The sequence below is a fragment of the Lactuca sativa genome, chromosome 4 (genome assembly GCF_002870075.4).
Source record: "Lactuca sativa cultivar Salinas chromosome 4, Lsat_Salinas_v11, whole genome shotgun sequence".
In the NCBI taxonomy this organism is placed as follows: Eukaryota; Viridiplantae; Streptophyta; class Magnoliopsida; order Asterales; family Asteraceae; genus Lactuca; species Lactuca sativa.
The window spans coordinates 283,606,892-283,623,360 of record NC_056626.2 but is presented as its reverse complement, the minus strand read 5'-3'; the positions used below and the strand labels follow the sequence as shown (position 1 = coordinate 283,623,360).

Sequence of the window (16,469 nt, the reverse complement as noted above, 5' to 3'; positions counted from 1 at the left end):
TTCTTCTTCTTTTTCTTCTTCTTCTTCTTCTTATTATTATTATTATTATTATTATTATTATTATTATTATTATTATTATTATTATTATTATTATAATTATTATTATTTAAAAACGTAAATATATATAAACTTTGAAAAAACAATAATATATATATGTAAACTTCGAAAAAAAAAAAGAATTACATTTATTATTTCTATTATTTTTAATTAATATATTATAATTATTATTATTAAAAATGCACACATTTATAAATGTTTTTAGATATAAATATATTTTTCTACATATAATCACGATTTTAAAAATTAATAATGATTATATGTATTTTGTAAAATTAAAAACGTATATATTATTGTTTTTTTTTCGAAGTTTATATATATTTACGTAAATATAAATATAATAATAATAATAATAATAATAATAATAATAATAATAATAGTAATAAAAGCTTCAGCGTTTTAAGGCATTATATCTAAATTTGAGGAAAATGATTAGCAAGCACTTGATAGTCTAGTGGAAAGTGGTTGAAATTTTTAATGAAAAGCTTCAGCATTTAATAGATTATATATAAACTTTAAGGGATGAAATCAAAAGGTAGTGTGTAGGCTAGTGAAAATTTGTTTGGCCACATGGCATAGGTGCATGCCACATCATTTTCTAAATAAATTCTGATTTTTGCATTTAAAAGCTTATGTGCATGCCACATCAGCCCTTGTCCAGCTGGCATGCCACATGGCATAGGTGACCTGCTCAGCAGGTCAAAAAGGATTAAAGTGTAAGGTTTATCCGGTTTTTTGGGTTTTTTTGTTTAAAAATAAAATTTAGGACTTAAATGTAACTTTTTCCAAAATAATGAGACTTTTCTGAAGATTTCCCAAATAATATAAGAAATTCTTGCTATAGTTTTTAGTTTTATTTTTCTATTTCAAGTTTTCTAAAAAATCTAAAAAAATGAAAAAAAAGTCATGCTATAAATTGAATCATCACCCGAGGTTATACGAGGCGCGCAGGCAGTTTCTGCTGAATGAAACACCGTTGAGCACTGCAAGGCCATCCAAGAATGGCGGCTTCTTCGTCTGCGATCTCAAATCCCTCCTTTTTCACCGTAACTACGAAGCGTCATCAGTCCTCTTCTCCTCCTTTCAGCTTTTTCTGTACACGACCTGCCAATCCTTTCCCCCTACTCTCGTTTTGTTCTCGACGCCGTCGCTTCACTCCCATACTAATTAAAGCATCTCTCAAAGTACAGTCAAGACGCTTTCTCTTTATTTTGCTCTTTTCTACATCCAAAACAATTATATACCTATATGCTCACTACCTGTTTGACGAAATGCCTCAAATCCCTGTTCAATTTTCAGGAAAATTTGGGCCGCGTTACGAAAACGTGGGGAGATTTTACAAGCCTTAATTACTGGGTTGTTCGGGATTATTATCGTCTTGTAGAGTTCGTTAACTCCTTTGAGCCTCGAATTCAGAAGCTTTCTGATGAACAGGTTTGAGTCTTCTAATTGTTTCCCAAAGTTTGGCCGACTTTTTTTTTTGTGCTTCCATTGCATGATGGTTTTTGTATATCAACTATCTTAAATTCTTTAATGATCAATCAGCTAACTGCAAAAACTGCTGAGTTCCGCCGTCGCTTGGGAAAAGGAGAGACACTTGCCGATATTCAAGCCGGTTAGTAATAGCTGCCCTCAACGCAAGTTTATGCATTCAAGTTCGTTTCTTTTTTGTGTCTAATAATTGAATTTAGGAATTTACTTCACATACTTCTACTACAGAGGCATTTGCTGTTGTTCGCGAAGCTGCCAAGAGGAAGCTTGGGATGCGTCATTTTGATGTGCAGGTGTCTCTCTTTCTCTCTTGATTGTAAGTGCTAAATTCGGTTAAATAACTTTAATAAAGTTTGTTGGTGCAATTGCTAGATTATTGGTGGTGCAGTGCTTAATGATGGGTCTATTGCTGAGATGAAAACTGGAGAGGGGAAAACATTGGTTTCTACATTGGCTGCATATCTTAATGCCTTGACTGGCGAGGGTGTTCATGGTAAGTGTATTTACTTCAAATTTTCTGTACTCATATACTGTATCTTTCTTTCTGTTTTCTCTTTCATTTACTGTGGTGACCTTTTTCTTGTACTTTAAATCTTTTGAAATTGTGTATATGGAAGTTAGATAACTATAGCACAATTGTTACATATTTGGAGTCCTTGATTTTCTCTTCAAAAGAGCCCATAAGGAGAGAGGGAGACTCCAACATATAGAAAGGAAAGGACCATGTCTAGCCTATGTGGCAGTCTATAAATATGATTTGAATAGTTAGGAGCATACCATAAAACCCATAATTTGTTGATTTATTTATTGTACAGTGGTAACAGTCAATGATTACCTTGCTCAACGTGATGCTGAGTGGATGGGCCGTGTTCATCGCTTCTTAGGTCTTTCTGTTGGTCTTATCCAAGTAAGTTGTTATAATAAATACATGTAGCCAGACATCTTTTTTATGATATGCTTATAACTTCCTTTTTATCATATGTAGAGAGGCATGAAACCTGAGGAAAGGAGGTCTAATTATAGATGTGATATTACATACACCAATAATTCAGTAACTTCCTTTATGAGTTTTCTTTTGTTTACTTTCTCTTTCTTATACAAGTGTAGTTGGATGTTGGCATCACTTATTATGGCTGTACATTTAATGATGTTAGGAACTTGGTTTTGACTATTTAAGAGACAATCTTGCTGGCAGCAGCGGACAGCTTGTTATGAGATGGTATTACCACATTTTTCATACTAATTAATTAGTAATTACTAAGGCAGATTTGTATCTTGGTAGTATTAATAGCACAATGTTTATCAGGCCAAAACCATTCCATTTTGCAATAGTTGATGAAGTTGATTCTGTCCTAATTGATGAGGGAAGAAATCCATTGCTGATAAGTGGTGAGGTATATCTTCTAAATGATGTTTAAAAAAATAAAAAATATTTGGGAAAGTGATGACGCAGTTGGTGAAAATGAAATCAATTCAAAACAAAAGGAACTAGTCACTTAAAAGCTTTGATATTTTGATCTGCATCTCAGGCTAGCAAGGATGCTGCACGTTATCCAGTTGCTGCCAAAGTAGCCGAGCTTCTCATTCGTGGCCTTGTATTTTACCTTCTTTTTCCTTTTTTTATGACTACATCTTGTTATCCATCTCCATTGTATCTGATTGTTTGTTTCACTACACAGCATTACAATATACAGCTTAAGGATAATTCAGTGGAGTTGACAGAAGAAGGAATAGCCCTAGCTGAGATGGCTCTAGAAACAAAAGATCTGTGGGACGAGAATGACCCTTGGGCTAGGTAACTTTATATTCTTATTTTCATATGTTATTGTTTGGACTCTTATCATTAATATAATGTAGATTTGTCATGAATGCTTTGAAAGCCAAGGAGTTCTATCGCCAAGATGTCCAGTACATTGTTAAAAATGGGAAAGCTCTTATAATAAACGAGGTATTAAAAACATCGTATTTTTATTTTAGGAGAAAAAACTTGTTATATTGTTGTAAGTTAATGTTCATTTGAAGTTGACGGGGAGAGTGGAAGAAAAAAGACGATGGTCAGAGGGGATTCACCAGGCTGTGGAGGCAAAAGAAGGGTTACCAATCCAGGTATATATTGCGATTGCCTACCACATCATCATTCTTTTTGACAACTCTTGTTTAAAGCTATTACCTTGTATTCCTCTTGGGCTTTGCAGGCTGATTCAGTTGTAGTGGCACAAATCACATACCAATCAATGTTTAAGCTTTATCCAAAGCTTTCAGGGATGACAGGAACTGCAAAAACTGAAGTAAGTATTCACTTTCTATATGGGCTAAAAATATAACAAGTAACAAAAACTACTTGCTTTCATCTATTTGTGTGTTATAGCATCCTACTTTCATTGCTTTCTATCATACTAGCATACTCTTTAAAAAAGATATCTTTCATAAGGCACTGTACTTTGAAAACTATACCCACTTATGGTTATAGCTGTATACTTCCATTTTTTTTTCTTTTTAGGATGTTGTACTTTAAAAATTCTATCAAATTATAGCCGTGAAAAGTGCTGTTCATTTTGAAAGACATTGCTATTATTGTTTAGATTTTTCAAATCCATTGCTGTAATATGAAAAGGATGAAAGTAGGATTCTATTGTAAACAGATATATGAAAGTACGTTGTTATTTATTTCATTTATCCTCGAATTACATATTGTTCTCGAGCTGAATCAACTACAGGATATCTTTCTCGACTTATGATGCATTGTCAATATTTATAGGAAAAGGAGTTCTTGAAAATGTTCCAGATGCCTGTTATTGAAGTTCCCACAAATATGGCAAATATTCGTCATGATTTACCTATCCAAGCTTTTGCAGTAAGAAATTATTATTCTGTTCAATAACCATTCTACCCTTTTATCATCTTTAACAGTGCTTCTAATTGTTTTGCAAATAGAATGCTCGTGGTAAATGGGAATATGTTCATGCAGAAGTTGAAAGCATGTTCAGAGTTGGTCGTCCTGTTTTAGTGGGGACCACTAGGTACTACTACTACAATGAAATTCATTCTTCACTTATGATTTTGTGGTATTCATTCTGCATCTTTATGCATGCAACCAAGTGTGAAGATATTTTCTTATCTTTATTTATTTATTTATTGGTGCAGTGTCGAGAACTCAGAATATCTGTCTGCTTTGCTGAGGGCTAGCAAGATTCCCCACAATGTCCTCAATGCACGACCAAAGGTTTGTTGTCTACTTTTTATAGGATTTATCAATGAAAATAGATAGGATTTTGGGTTAACAATGTCTGTAACATGGCGACTTGATTATTGTTTTCAGTATGCTGCAAGAGAGGCTCAAACTGTGGCCCAAGCTGGACGAAAATATGCTATCACCATATCTACAAATATGGCTGGAAGGGGCACAGACATTATATTGGGAGGTAACCCCAAGGTGGGTTCGATAATCAATACCTTTCTTGTAGATGGAGTTAATTTTCATTTAATAATTGTAGCTCTCAATCCCAAATTGGCAAATGTCATATTATTATAATGCAAGGCGCACCGAATAATAGGTTAGCGTTATGTTAATATTGTTAATTTCAGATGCTTGCAAAGGAAGTTATAGAGGACAGCATACTTTCACATATGAGTCATGATACTCCTGATGTTGAGGTTGAGGACCCAAAGTCACAAAAGGTAATTTCTCAAGTATTATTGCTGTGCCCTCCCTAGCCCCTAGTAATCAGTTATCTTCCGGTTGTGTAGGTGTTATCAAAAATGAAAATTGGACCATCATCATTAGCTTTGCTAGCCAAGACGGCTCTAATGGGTTAGTAATCTATGACTTCATGCAGCTTGATTTGTTTATTATAGCATCCCACTCTCATTTCTTCCTCTTACAACATTCTACTTTCAAAAATCTACCCAGTTATAGAAATTTCATTCAAATACAAAGCAATTCTCACTGCTATATGATTTTAGGTAGTAGGTTTTTTGAGTTATAATGTCCTAATAAGAAAAATTTGGAGTATGGGTAGATTTTTTAAAGTATAAAGTACAATGTCTTGATACGAAAAAAAAAAAAAAAACTGAGAGTAGGATGCTGGTAATTAGAAATAGGTAGCTATTCTTTCATTTGGCCCTAACGTTAATGTGAATGGTATATGGTTTTGGGTAAATAACGCAGCTAAATACGTGGGCAAAAGTGAGAACAAGAGTTGGACATATGAGAAGGCAAAATCTATAATTTCAGAGTCAATTGAAATGAGCCAGTCAATGGGTTTAGATGAACTGCAAAGGCTTGTGGAAGAACAGGCAGAGATGTACCCTCTTGGTCCTTGCATTGCAATTGCCTATTTATCGGTTCTAAAGGACTGTGAGATTCATTGCTTTCATGAAGGATTGGAAGTCAAACGACTTGGTGGTCTCCATGTCATTGGGACATCTTTGCATGAGTCCCGAAGAATTGATAATCAGGTAACTTTGCATCAGTATTGTGTTTTAAGGTTTTACATAAATTTAGCATATACTTTCAGACTCACTTTTTTAATTTATTTCTTGCTTTACAAAGCTTCGTGGCAGAGCAGGAAGGCAAGGAGATCCTGGATCAACACGCTTCATGGTCAGGTAAGTTCTGTTGAATGATTTTTATAAAGTTTAAAGTCAATCCTTTCAGCTGGACAAAATTCTTCATGTTAAATTACGTAATAGTCCTTGGAGTAGTTGACATGAACAGTTTTTTTTTTGTTAGAATGATTCCATATATATGTGCAAGCAAGCACATGCCTTGTGAAAAAGGGAAATCTATTCTAGTCATTCTTTTTAACAAGGCAACCTTAAAGTTGATGTAGGTAAGATTTTGACCTTTCTATGTTACAGTTTGCAGGATGAAATGTTTCAGAAGTTCAACTTTGACACCGAGTGGGCTGTGAAACTTATATCCAGGATTACTAATGACGAGGATGTACCTATTGAAGGTGATACAATTGTCCGACAGGTGTGATGTAATAGTCTTGGTCGTTACTCATTTAACTTTTTTTATTCCTTTATTTGCATATATATATATATATATATATATATATATATATATATATATATATATATATATATATATATATATATAGTATTAAGGCTAAACGCAAGAAGTAGCAATGTACTTCCATTTCTTCCTATTACAACATTGTATGTTCAGTTGTTATATCATTGTACTTTCACTTTAAAGAGTCGGCTTACTTTTAGCAGTGAAATGGCTTTGTAGTCCAATGATATTGCTATAATTGGCTAGTTCTCTCATCTCTGAATGCACAATATTTTAATAAGAAGAAATGAAAGTAGGATGTTGTAATAATAAATCAACGGAAGTATGTTAATTTTGTTGCGTCTAATCCGAAGTAACATATGTTGTAAGAAATGATATTTATATATTTCATGAAAGCCTTCACCACATCTTCTTTTTATGGCCCTTGGCCCATTTGTTTGTGTAACCTTGTTAAAAGGATGGATACAGATGTGCTGTATGTTTTTTACTTCACTTTGTTTTGATATTATCTTCTAACTGTTTATTAAAATTGAAACGAATTTCAGCTTCTTTCTCTTCAAGTTTCGGCAGAAAAGTATTTCTTCAACATAAGAAAGAGCCTTGTGGAGTTCGACGAAGTGTTAGAGGTATATTGTATAGTATAGATCACCATATGCATTTTTTTAGAGTAATATACAGTTTAGGTCCATGTGTTATATCACTTTTTATTCTTTGGATATGATCCAAGAAAGATTCTTTTTGCATTTTTGTCCTATTTTATTAATGTTTTTTTGTCAATGGATCGTCCAAGTCAACAGTCAATATCTCAATTTTATGAATCTTTTTTTTCTTTTCTTTTTGGTTGAGTGTATCTTTGCATGCTTGTTTTAGAGCAATCTTCGACCTTAGCTTTTTAATATATATATATACACACACACACACATAATTTTCTGGTTTCAGGTGCAAAGGAAGCATGTTTATGATCTGCGTCAGTTAATTTTAACTGGTGATTCTGAGAGTTGTTCACATCACATATTCCAGTGAGTGTTTGCTTTGTTACTTATTTTCCCCATGAACCGATGTCTGTATGATGGTGTAAAAAAATATAATGACAACCCACTTAGGGATATGGAAAATGATGGCAAATTTGTAAAAAGTTAGGACTTAATAGAGAAAACCTCCTTCCTCTTGACTTTTTCTATCAAGTAAAAAGTAAGTAAACCCATAAATAGCTTACCAGATCAAGTTGTGTTCTGATTAAGTACATTAAATAAAAAAGAAACAAGACCTAAGTGTGTATATGGTAGTTTTGTCACTGTTATCTAAATGTTTTGTGCATGGATACTAGGTACATGCAAGCAGTTATAGACGAAATTGTTTTGGGAAATGTTAATCCATTGAAGGTAATCAAATCTCTTTATTTAAAAGACTAAAATTCAAGTTCTAATCTTCAATCCATAATCTGTATGTATATTGAATAGCATCCAAGCAGCTGGAACCTAGATAAACTCTTGAAGGACTTTGTTGCAATTTCAGGGAAGATTTTGGATGGTGAGATTTCATTTCAGACCTATCTCTTATGCCTTGTTTGGAACTGGGGCAAAATTGTAAATTTTTTTGTCCCTTCCGATATCAATGGGGCAAAATTGTAATTTCTTGTCCCGCCCAACAAAAGACAAAGGTCAATGCAAAAAGGTGGTGGGATTTGTTGTTCCAGTCCCACCGCAAAAGACGTAAATGCCCTCCTCATTTTGTATAGTCCAGCAGACAACCTTAATTTGGAAATACTTTCATCTTTGGAATTTGGATTTACTCTGTATGATTTTTATAGAGTCGTGTGCGGGAATTACAGTTGAATCTTTAATGCAATCACTTGCCAATGTTGATGAAGTGAGTGATGTAGATATCAACGATTTCTGTTTTCCAAATTTACCCCAACCTCCAAATGCCTTTAGAGGCATACGTAAGAAGACTTCCTCACTAAAACGCTGGCTAGCCATATGCTCCGACGATTCACTCTCACTCAAGTGCGTAGCATAAATTTCCTGTTTCTTAATTAACTTTGGCAAAATACAGAAAAAAAAGAAACCCTTATAACATGATTTAGCCACTTAACTACTTTATGCAAAATGATTAAGACTTTTTATTTGAGATGTCAACTGCAGAGATGGAAGATATCGACTTGCTGCTAATCTTCTGCGCAAGTACCTTGGCGATTTATTAATTACTTCATATATGAACATCATTCAAGAGTCTGGTTATGCTGAAGAATATGTCAAAGAAATTGAGGTAACTCTAGTCTCTAGTCTCTACCCCTTTTTCCTTTTCCTCTTCATAAATTACATAAGTAATTATATATGTTTCCATCTTGTATTTCCAGAGAGCAGTTCTTGTGAAGTCACTAGATTGTTTCTGGAGAGATCATCTTGTAAACATGAACAGACTAAATTCAGCGGTATGGCTACTTTTGTAATTTCTCCATTCCATGGTTTGCAAATTACTTATTTTCACCTGTTTATCAATTTTAGCCACTTAACTATACTTGTCATTTTTTTTAAAATATCTAATAGTATTGGGCAAAATATAAAATAGCTGAAATGTAGTTTCATCATCACTTATGATTATTTAGCAAGAAGTTTAATTGGGTGGTGTGCAGGTAAATGTGAGGAGTTTTGGGCACAGGGATCCGCTGGAGGAATATAAAATAGATGGCTGTCGGTTTTTCATATCCATGCTTAGTGCAACTCGAAGATTAACTGTTGAATCACTTTTGAGGTACTGGTCGTCTCCTATGGACTCCCAACAAATATACACATGATCATTTTATTTTACAACCAGGAAAGCTAATATATAATATATTTGCTTAGACTATAGATACATGTATCATTGTATAGGTCTTATGTTGTAATCTTGGTGTAGAGTTAGGAATTATCATTTATTGGTTTTATTTGCTAGTTGATAAAATCTTTTCAAACTAATATACTTGTGTCGATGGAAAAACTAATAATGAATATTTTCTACCATCACGTGCTTTTCTAAATTCTGGAAATTCGCATATGTGTTGTAGTAACATTGCTATTTATTTTTATTTTCTGGGAAATACCTTCCAAAGTCAATAATATACCAACCAACATTTTCATGAGTTGAATAATATATATGTAGCGGAGCGGAATAATGGTCCAACAATCAAATATATTTATCTTAAAGATCATGTCTATCCTAGATTATATAGGTTGTTATGTCACCTTCACCTTGGTATTTTATAAAAATTCTAGTATTAAGAATGTTATTCTCCCTTCGTCAAAATTGTGCATCTTTTCCCAACATGACGTTTTAGCCACAACGATGTTCTGGTATGGCACGAATGGCCCCTCCACTTGGAAACCTAAAATGCTTAGAAAACATGAAAATCTTTTATTCTAAATGATTATTGATTATATTATTTGTAAAATAGCACTGCAAATGTAAGGAAGATAGAATGATTTATATAACAATAAGGATAAGGATGGGGCCTTTATTTCTACAACCAAAAGTTATTTATTATGATTATTATTATCATACAAAAAACATATTGTTAATAATACATGTATATCGATCAATAGAAACATGATGACCTCAAAACAAACCAATCAACATCAGCAACGCGAATACTGTTTCCTATTTCCACAGAGCCATGATAACAGATATAACTATAATTTCAATCCCATGAAAGCCTCCAGGAAGAAATCTCATACCTGCAAAACCAAAAGTCAAATAAACAAAACAAGTCAAAGTCAACAAATTAAGATGATGACTTTAAAATCTGATTGCCAAGCCTTGACTCGTTCCTATGCTGTCTCACCTTGACTTTGATCACCAGAAGGAGAGGTGGCTTCCAATACCCGTATCCCAAGTCTTCTGCAGTCGGCTCCAATAGCACCTGTTTCAAAATTAAAAGCAATAATCATATATATATATATATATATATATATATATATATATATATATATATATATATATATATATATATATATATATATATATATATATATATATATATATATATATCACAACGTACATCAAATCAAATTAACTAGTCAAAAGGTTAATTTTCTTGTTTTATAAATTTGGGTGGATGATCAAGGATGGATGGATGGATGAAATATCTTACAGTTGCTGAAGCATGGAAAATGCGAGGTGTTCATGAGATTGGTGTATCCGGGATTGCATTCACATGTATGCGTATATGTATACGAAAGATTCTTGGTGCATGTACCTTCTCCACAGTATGTCCAGTAGCAAGCTAATTAAATTAAATAATTCCATAAAAAGTAAAAGTGATCAGTAGCAAGCTAATTAAATCAATCCCATGAATATGAATATGGTTGAAGATAAAGTTTAGATGAATTAAAGTTGGAAGAGATTACGATCGAAGACAGAGATATTATCAGGAATTGGTGGACTTGGAGGAGCAGCCGGCATGCACGAGTAGTCTAGGGTACCTGCACAAAAAAACAAAAGAAAGAGAAAATGGTCGTTAGTTAATTTGTCAGTTTAAAACCGTCATTAATTTTGGTGAGTGAATAGTTATTGTACAGTTGGGAATGACGCAAGGAAGAAACTGATGATCATCTTCTTCGTTGTCGTCGGTGGAACGAGTCCTCTTCCATCCAGGTTCACACTGGCAAACGAATTGAAATGGTTTGCCGAGATCAACCGAGCAGTTTCCTTTACCACAATTGACTTGATCACAGATGTTGTCTATAGTGTCGAATAACATTGACATGCATAAATGTTAGAAATTAGTATCTAAATAAATATATTTATTATTACACCTTCTCATTAATATTATATTTCTCATATTATGCCACTTGTCAAGATATTAATTATTCATTTTAGATTTTAAATTTTAAATTTTAAATTTCCCACCCTAACTATATTAAATTTTAAATTTCATATTTTAAACTTTTTCACTTAATTTATATTAAATTAATAACATTAGATTAAAAAATAAAATAAAATTTATATAGATTATAAGGTGATATAACTTCACGTATTTATTTAAATCAATAATTATAATTTTATATAACTAAAAAATATATTTTAAGTAATAATTTATTTAAAATAATTGATTAATAATTTTGATTTTTTAGTATGAAAATTTAATTAATTTTATAACCATGGTTTTCACGGGTTATAAACTAGTATATGTATATATAAAATGAAATATATTTGTTATTTGTAAGAAATAGGGTTATATATATATATATATATATATATATATATATATATATATATATATATATATATATATATATATATATATATATATATATATATATATATATATATATATATATATATATATATATTTGCTTAGTTACCAAAGAAAGGCGAGAGAGTAGGTGGTATATTGATATCGTCTCCTTGAGCCATGGAAGATAGGAATACAAGAACAAGTAGCATGGCAGAAGAGGAAGCCACTGAAAATCTGGAGGAAGCCATCGTATATGTTTTCTCTTCTGCAACTCCAAGCTGTAGGAAATGTTTACCTACTAGCTACTATGCTTTTATAATATCCCATTCCTTCCATCCAAACTTAAAAAATGTTTTGACTAATAACTACTACATAAAATATGAAATATTTTACAAACAAAATCAACATTATCAGAAAGTTTTGTACTAATTTCAACAATTGTCCGGCGAAGTTTTCAAACCTAACAGGTATCTCTGTTTCATGTTTGAACAAGTACATGAAATTATAACGTCATGCTATATCAATAACACAAAGTATCTTGTAATAATATGAAATCTTGTTTGGCTCCTGCTTTGTTTATGTTTTTAAACCTAAGAGGATCTCTACCCAACACTTACGCCTTGTTCCCGAGTTTTTTTTTGTAAATTCATTAAAAGAAAGGGAAGGAAAATTTTGACAGAAAGAAAGGGAGATGAAGGAAAATATTCATTATTCTGTGTTCCCGAGTTCGAAGGAAATGAAAGGAAAGGAAATAAATTTTTTTAGTTTTTGTGAGTTAGGAGGAAAAAGAAAATAAAACTTAAAATTTTCCTTCCTCTCATTTTCTTCCCAAATCCGCCCAATTCGGGAGGAAAATTTGGAAGGAAAATATGACTCCAAAATCGTTCTCCTCCCCTCACTTTCCTTCCATTAATAAAACTCAGGAACACGATTTTCCATCGACACCCCTCACTTTCCCTCCGTATCCTCCCATTTCTCTCGTTAAGTGGAACTCGGGAACAAGGCCTTAAACCCTTAAAGCATCCAAATACTTTAATCAATGGAAAAATGTCATTTTAGCCATACAAACTTTTCCTATTTGTTTTAAAGTGCCACTTAATTTTTATTTATTATTATTTTTTATTTTTTGTACTTTAAGGGAATGAAGTCCATTTTTTAGCGTTTAAAATGTCCTTATCGAAAAAACTCACGGGTAAGCTGGTCATTTAGGCTGGTCATCAACATGGAGTGCCATGTCATTGCCGTGTGTACTCCATTACATTCAAAATAGATTTAAATTAGACGCAATCATCCGTACTTCCTTCCTTTCTTTCGTCTGAAACAAAAAACCCTTCTTCCCATTCTCCTGTCGATGGCAACATACATCAAGATTAATCTTCATTTCCAAGGAATGTTCATGTATTGACCTAAGTGATTTCATCAGTCCAATGAAGACCAACATGAAAGGAGTAACCATGAAGGAGTAACTTAGGAAAATCAAAATAAGGCTCACATAGATACTTAATGATGTCCTAGAAGATGATGAAGATGATAATGTTTCAATAGAGCTTAAAGAGTTACGATTGCTGATCGGTTCCTGAAGTCATACTTGCAACTATAGTTATTAGACTTATCCAAGTGGGAGACTGTTGGATATAGTGTCTAAGTCCAAAACTATATTTGGTATGTACTTGACCCGACCCGACATGGTCCATTTGGGTTGCACTTCACCCGAACAATTTATGGATAATCTTTTGAGAATAATATAAGTTATGATTTATTAATATATTATAAGTTCTAATATATTAATATAAAATCATATTATTTAACTAGTGTTGATCTATAATTAATCTAGAATTAATTTAGAGATCAAAACTATGACTAATTAAATATGGGCTATTGTATTTATATAGTGTGGGCTAATGCTTATTTGGAATGGGCTAGGCTTGCATGGAAAGTCCATGGATACTCCATGGAGCTTTAACCCATGGATCTCATGGAAATGAAAAGACATGGGTATTAGGGTTTACATGGATGTAACCCTAATCCACCACACTATATAAAGGAGGCTTTGGTTCTTGAAATCACACTATTTGTGGTAAGTATACAAAGAGGGCCGATTTCAAGAAGGTTGTGACTATTCTCTCAAGGTTCCAAAGTTAGTGGTGATTTGTGATTTCCATTTGAGGCATCCACACTATTGGTGCTAGGCTCTAAAACTCCAAGCAATCAACTACAACTACAAGGTAAGTAATTCTACTAGCTTTATTTGATTCAAGTTCCCCATGCCATGCTAGATAGGATAAGAACCTTGGAAAAATAATTATTTGCTTGTATCTTAGTCAAACATAGATCCAAGGTTTCTAGGGTTGCATGTACACCATAGGAGTGTTAGAATGCTTAAAACCCATCAGTTTTCCCCTCTGTTGGTATGATGTAGACCTACTCTTAGGTCAAATTTTATAAACTCTATGTAGCAACAATACCAACTATAATGACATATATTGTTTCCGTTAACAATCATCTCTTTTAAACTCTAATCTAGCTCATTATTATTCCTCTTGATAACTCTATGGAAGTCTTAACATCATTTCATCTTTTATAGCTAAAAGATGCCGCCTCGCAAACGTCCAAACAGAAACCCTACAATAACTCCAATTACGTCACCAACTCCACCGCAGTTCGATGCGGTAATGTTTCAAGCTGCCGTGACTGCGACTGTAACTGTAGCCATGACACAGATAAATTCTAGTGGTACTAGTGGAGCTGGAACAGGTACCCACTTAAACCTAGGTGACAGTCATGCACGTCCAAAGGAGTGAGCCTACAAGGACTTCACCAACTGCAAAACCAGGACCTTTAATGAGATTGGATGAGTCCTTGCTTTATCGTAATGGATCGAAAAGACCGAGTTGACCTTTGAGATCTGCTCCTTCCCGGAGGTTAGCAAGGTAAAAATTTGTTGCCTGCACCTTCTTTGATAGAGCCCTGACGTGGTGGAATGGCCATGTCAAGTCACTCACCCTATTAGAGGCTAACGAAATGGGCTGGGATACACTGAAGGACCTTATGTCAGCGGTGTACTGCCTGAGGGGAGAAGTCCAGAAGCTCGAGCAAGAGCTATGGGGCCTTAAGAGGAAAGGTTCCGACATAGTGGCCTATATGACAAGATTCAGTGACTTGGTGGCCCTATGTCAAGGTATGATCCCCACGGAGAGCAAGAAGATCGAAAGATACATTTGGTGGCTGGTACCTCCGTTTCAGGGGAATGTCTTGGCTTCGAACCTCTCTACATTCGACAGTGCCAAGTGGTTGGCCCAGAGACTCATTGACCAAGGAGTCCCATCACAAGTAACCACAACAACCCCTACTGTCCCAGAACCAGCCAAAACAAGTGATAACAAGAGGATGTTATAGGATAAGAAGAAAAGCCAAGCAACACAACCCTCTGCCAAGAAACAACAAGTTGTGGCTGTTCATGTTGCAACAACCCCTGTAACCCCTGCGCCAACGAAACAATATGCATGGAGCCTGCCCAAGTGCAACAAGTGCAATTTCCATCACAACGACCCTGCCGTGAAATGCACTGTGTTAACTGCGACAGGAAGGGGCACACGACCCATTTCTGCAAAGCACCAGCTAGACCAATCACCCAGGTCCCTGGCACAGGAGAAAGCTAGGCCTGCTGCGGGTGTGGTGAAACGCTGCACTTCAAAATAAATTTCCCTAAGGACAAGAACGATGGCGGATCAAGTAGACTTCTTGCAATTGGTCACGAGGAAGCAGTGGTGGACCCCACCGTAGTCATGGGTACGTTCCTCCTTAATAACTCATATGCATGCATACTATTCGATAGTGGAGCGGAGAGGAGTTTCGTGAACCAAAAATTTAAACACTTACTTAATCAAGCACCGCAAGAACTAAAAGAAACGTTCGTCATAGAAATGGCTAATGGCAAGACTGAGACTTCTAGCGAAATTTTCATAGGATGTACTCTCTCTCTAGATAACCATTCGTTTCCGATCAACCTCATGCCTGTTTCAATTAAAAGTTTCGACATCATCGTCAGCATGGACTGGTTAAGTCTCCATCATGCTGACATTCTTTGCTTTGAGAGAGTCGTTCGTCTAAACTTGCCGAACAACGAAACCCTAATAATCTACGGTGACAAATCAGGCATTAACCTTCGAGTCATTTCTTGCATTCAAGCCCATAAGTACTTACGAAAGGAGTACCATGCATTCTTAGCCCACATTGTCGATGCGAGCAAAGAGATAAAAGACTTGTAGAGCATCCCAGATGTATGTGATTTCCCCGAAATATTTCCTGAAGATCTCCCAGGGGTTCCCCCACAGTGGCAGGTCGAGTTTAGAATCGACTTAATTCCTGGAGCCACCCCTATGGTCTAGTCACCTTACCGTCTAGCTCTAGCAGAAATGCAAGAACTTCCCAGTCAACTACATGAACTTCTCAGTAAAGGATTTATAAGACCAAGCTTCTTGCCTTGGGGAGCACCGGTCTTGTTCATAAAGAAGAAAAACGGATCTTTCCGTATGTGCATCGACTATCGTGAACTTAGCTAGTTAACTGTCAAGAACCGCTATCCTCTTCCGCACATCGACGACTTGTTCATGAAGTACTACCACAACGCCCTAGAGAAACATGCATAGCAACGCTCAACCCTCACCACTAGAGGAACACTGAAAA

The 16,469-nt window shown here is 34.5% G+C and overlaps 2 protein-coding genes across 3 annotated transcripts; one reads left to right on the top strand and one right to left on the bottom strand.

Annotated features, from left to right (window-relative positions):
- Positions 1-982: 982 nt before the first annotated feature.
- LOC111921566 (protein translocase subunit SECA2, chloroplastic) lies at positions 983-9,587 on the top strand. Of its 2 annotated transcripts, none has more exons than XM_052770589.1 (31): positions 983-1,241; positions 1,357-1,491; positions 1,603-1,672; positions 1,777-1,841; positions 1,921-2,041; positions 2,364-2,455; positions 2,534-2,599; positions 2,703-2,767; positions 2,855-2,942; positions 3,078-3,143; positions 3,228-3,343; positions 3,406-3,496; positions 3,571-3,654; positions 3,744-3,836; positions 4,307-4,402; positions 4,483-4,568; positions 4,693-4,771; positions 4,868-4,981; positions 5,134-5,226; positions 5,296-5,359; positions 5,717-6,006; positions 6,101-6,156; positions 6,409-6,526; positions 7,114-7,194; positions 7,508-7,587; positions 7,896-7,950; positions 8,029-8,098; positions 8,400-8,574; positions 8,713-8,836; positions 8,928-9,002; positions 9,204-9,587. In XM_052770589.1, the coding sequence occupies exons 1-31, from the start codon at positions 1,059-1,061 to the stop codon at positions 9,363-9,365; spliced, it is 3,153 nt and encodes a 1,050-aa protein (XP_052626549.1). In that variant the 5' UTR covers positions 983-1,058; the 3' UTR covers positions 9,366-9,587. The 2 variants fall into 2 exon arrangements, with proteins under 2 accessions (XP_052626549.1, XP_052626548.1); XM_052770588.1 differs by having other exon boundaries at positions 8,379-8,574.
- Positions 9,588-10,041: 454 nt separating this feature from the next.
- LOC111921570 (uncharacterized) lies at positions 10,042-12,069 on the bottom strand. Its single transcript, XM_023917150.3, has 6 exons — positions 11,911-12,069; positions 11,123-11,287; positions 10,954-11,028; positions 10,698-10,829; positions 10,389-10,466; positions 10,042-10,281 (listed from the first exon to the last, which is right to left on the bottom strand). Exons 1-6 carry the CDS (start codon positions 12,029-12,031, stop codon positions 10,205-10,207), a joined length of 648 nt encoding a protein of 215 aa, XP_023772918.1. The 5' UTR covers positions 12,032-12,069; the 3' UTR covers positions 10,042-10,204.
- Between the last annotated feature and the right edge of the window lie 4,400 nt (positions 12,070-16,469).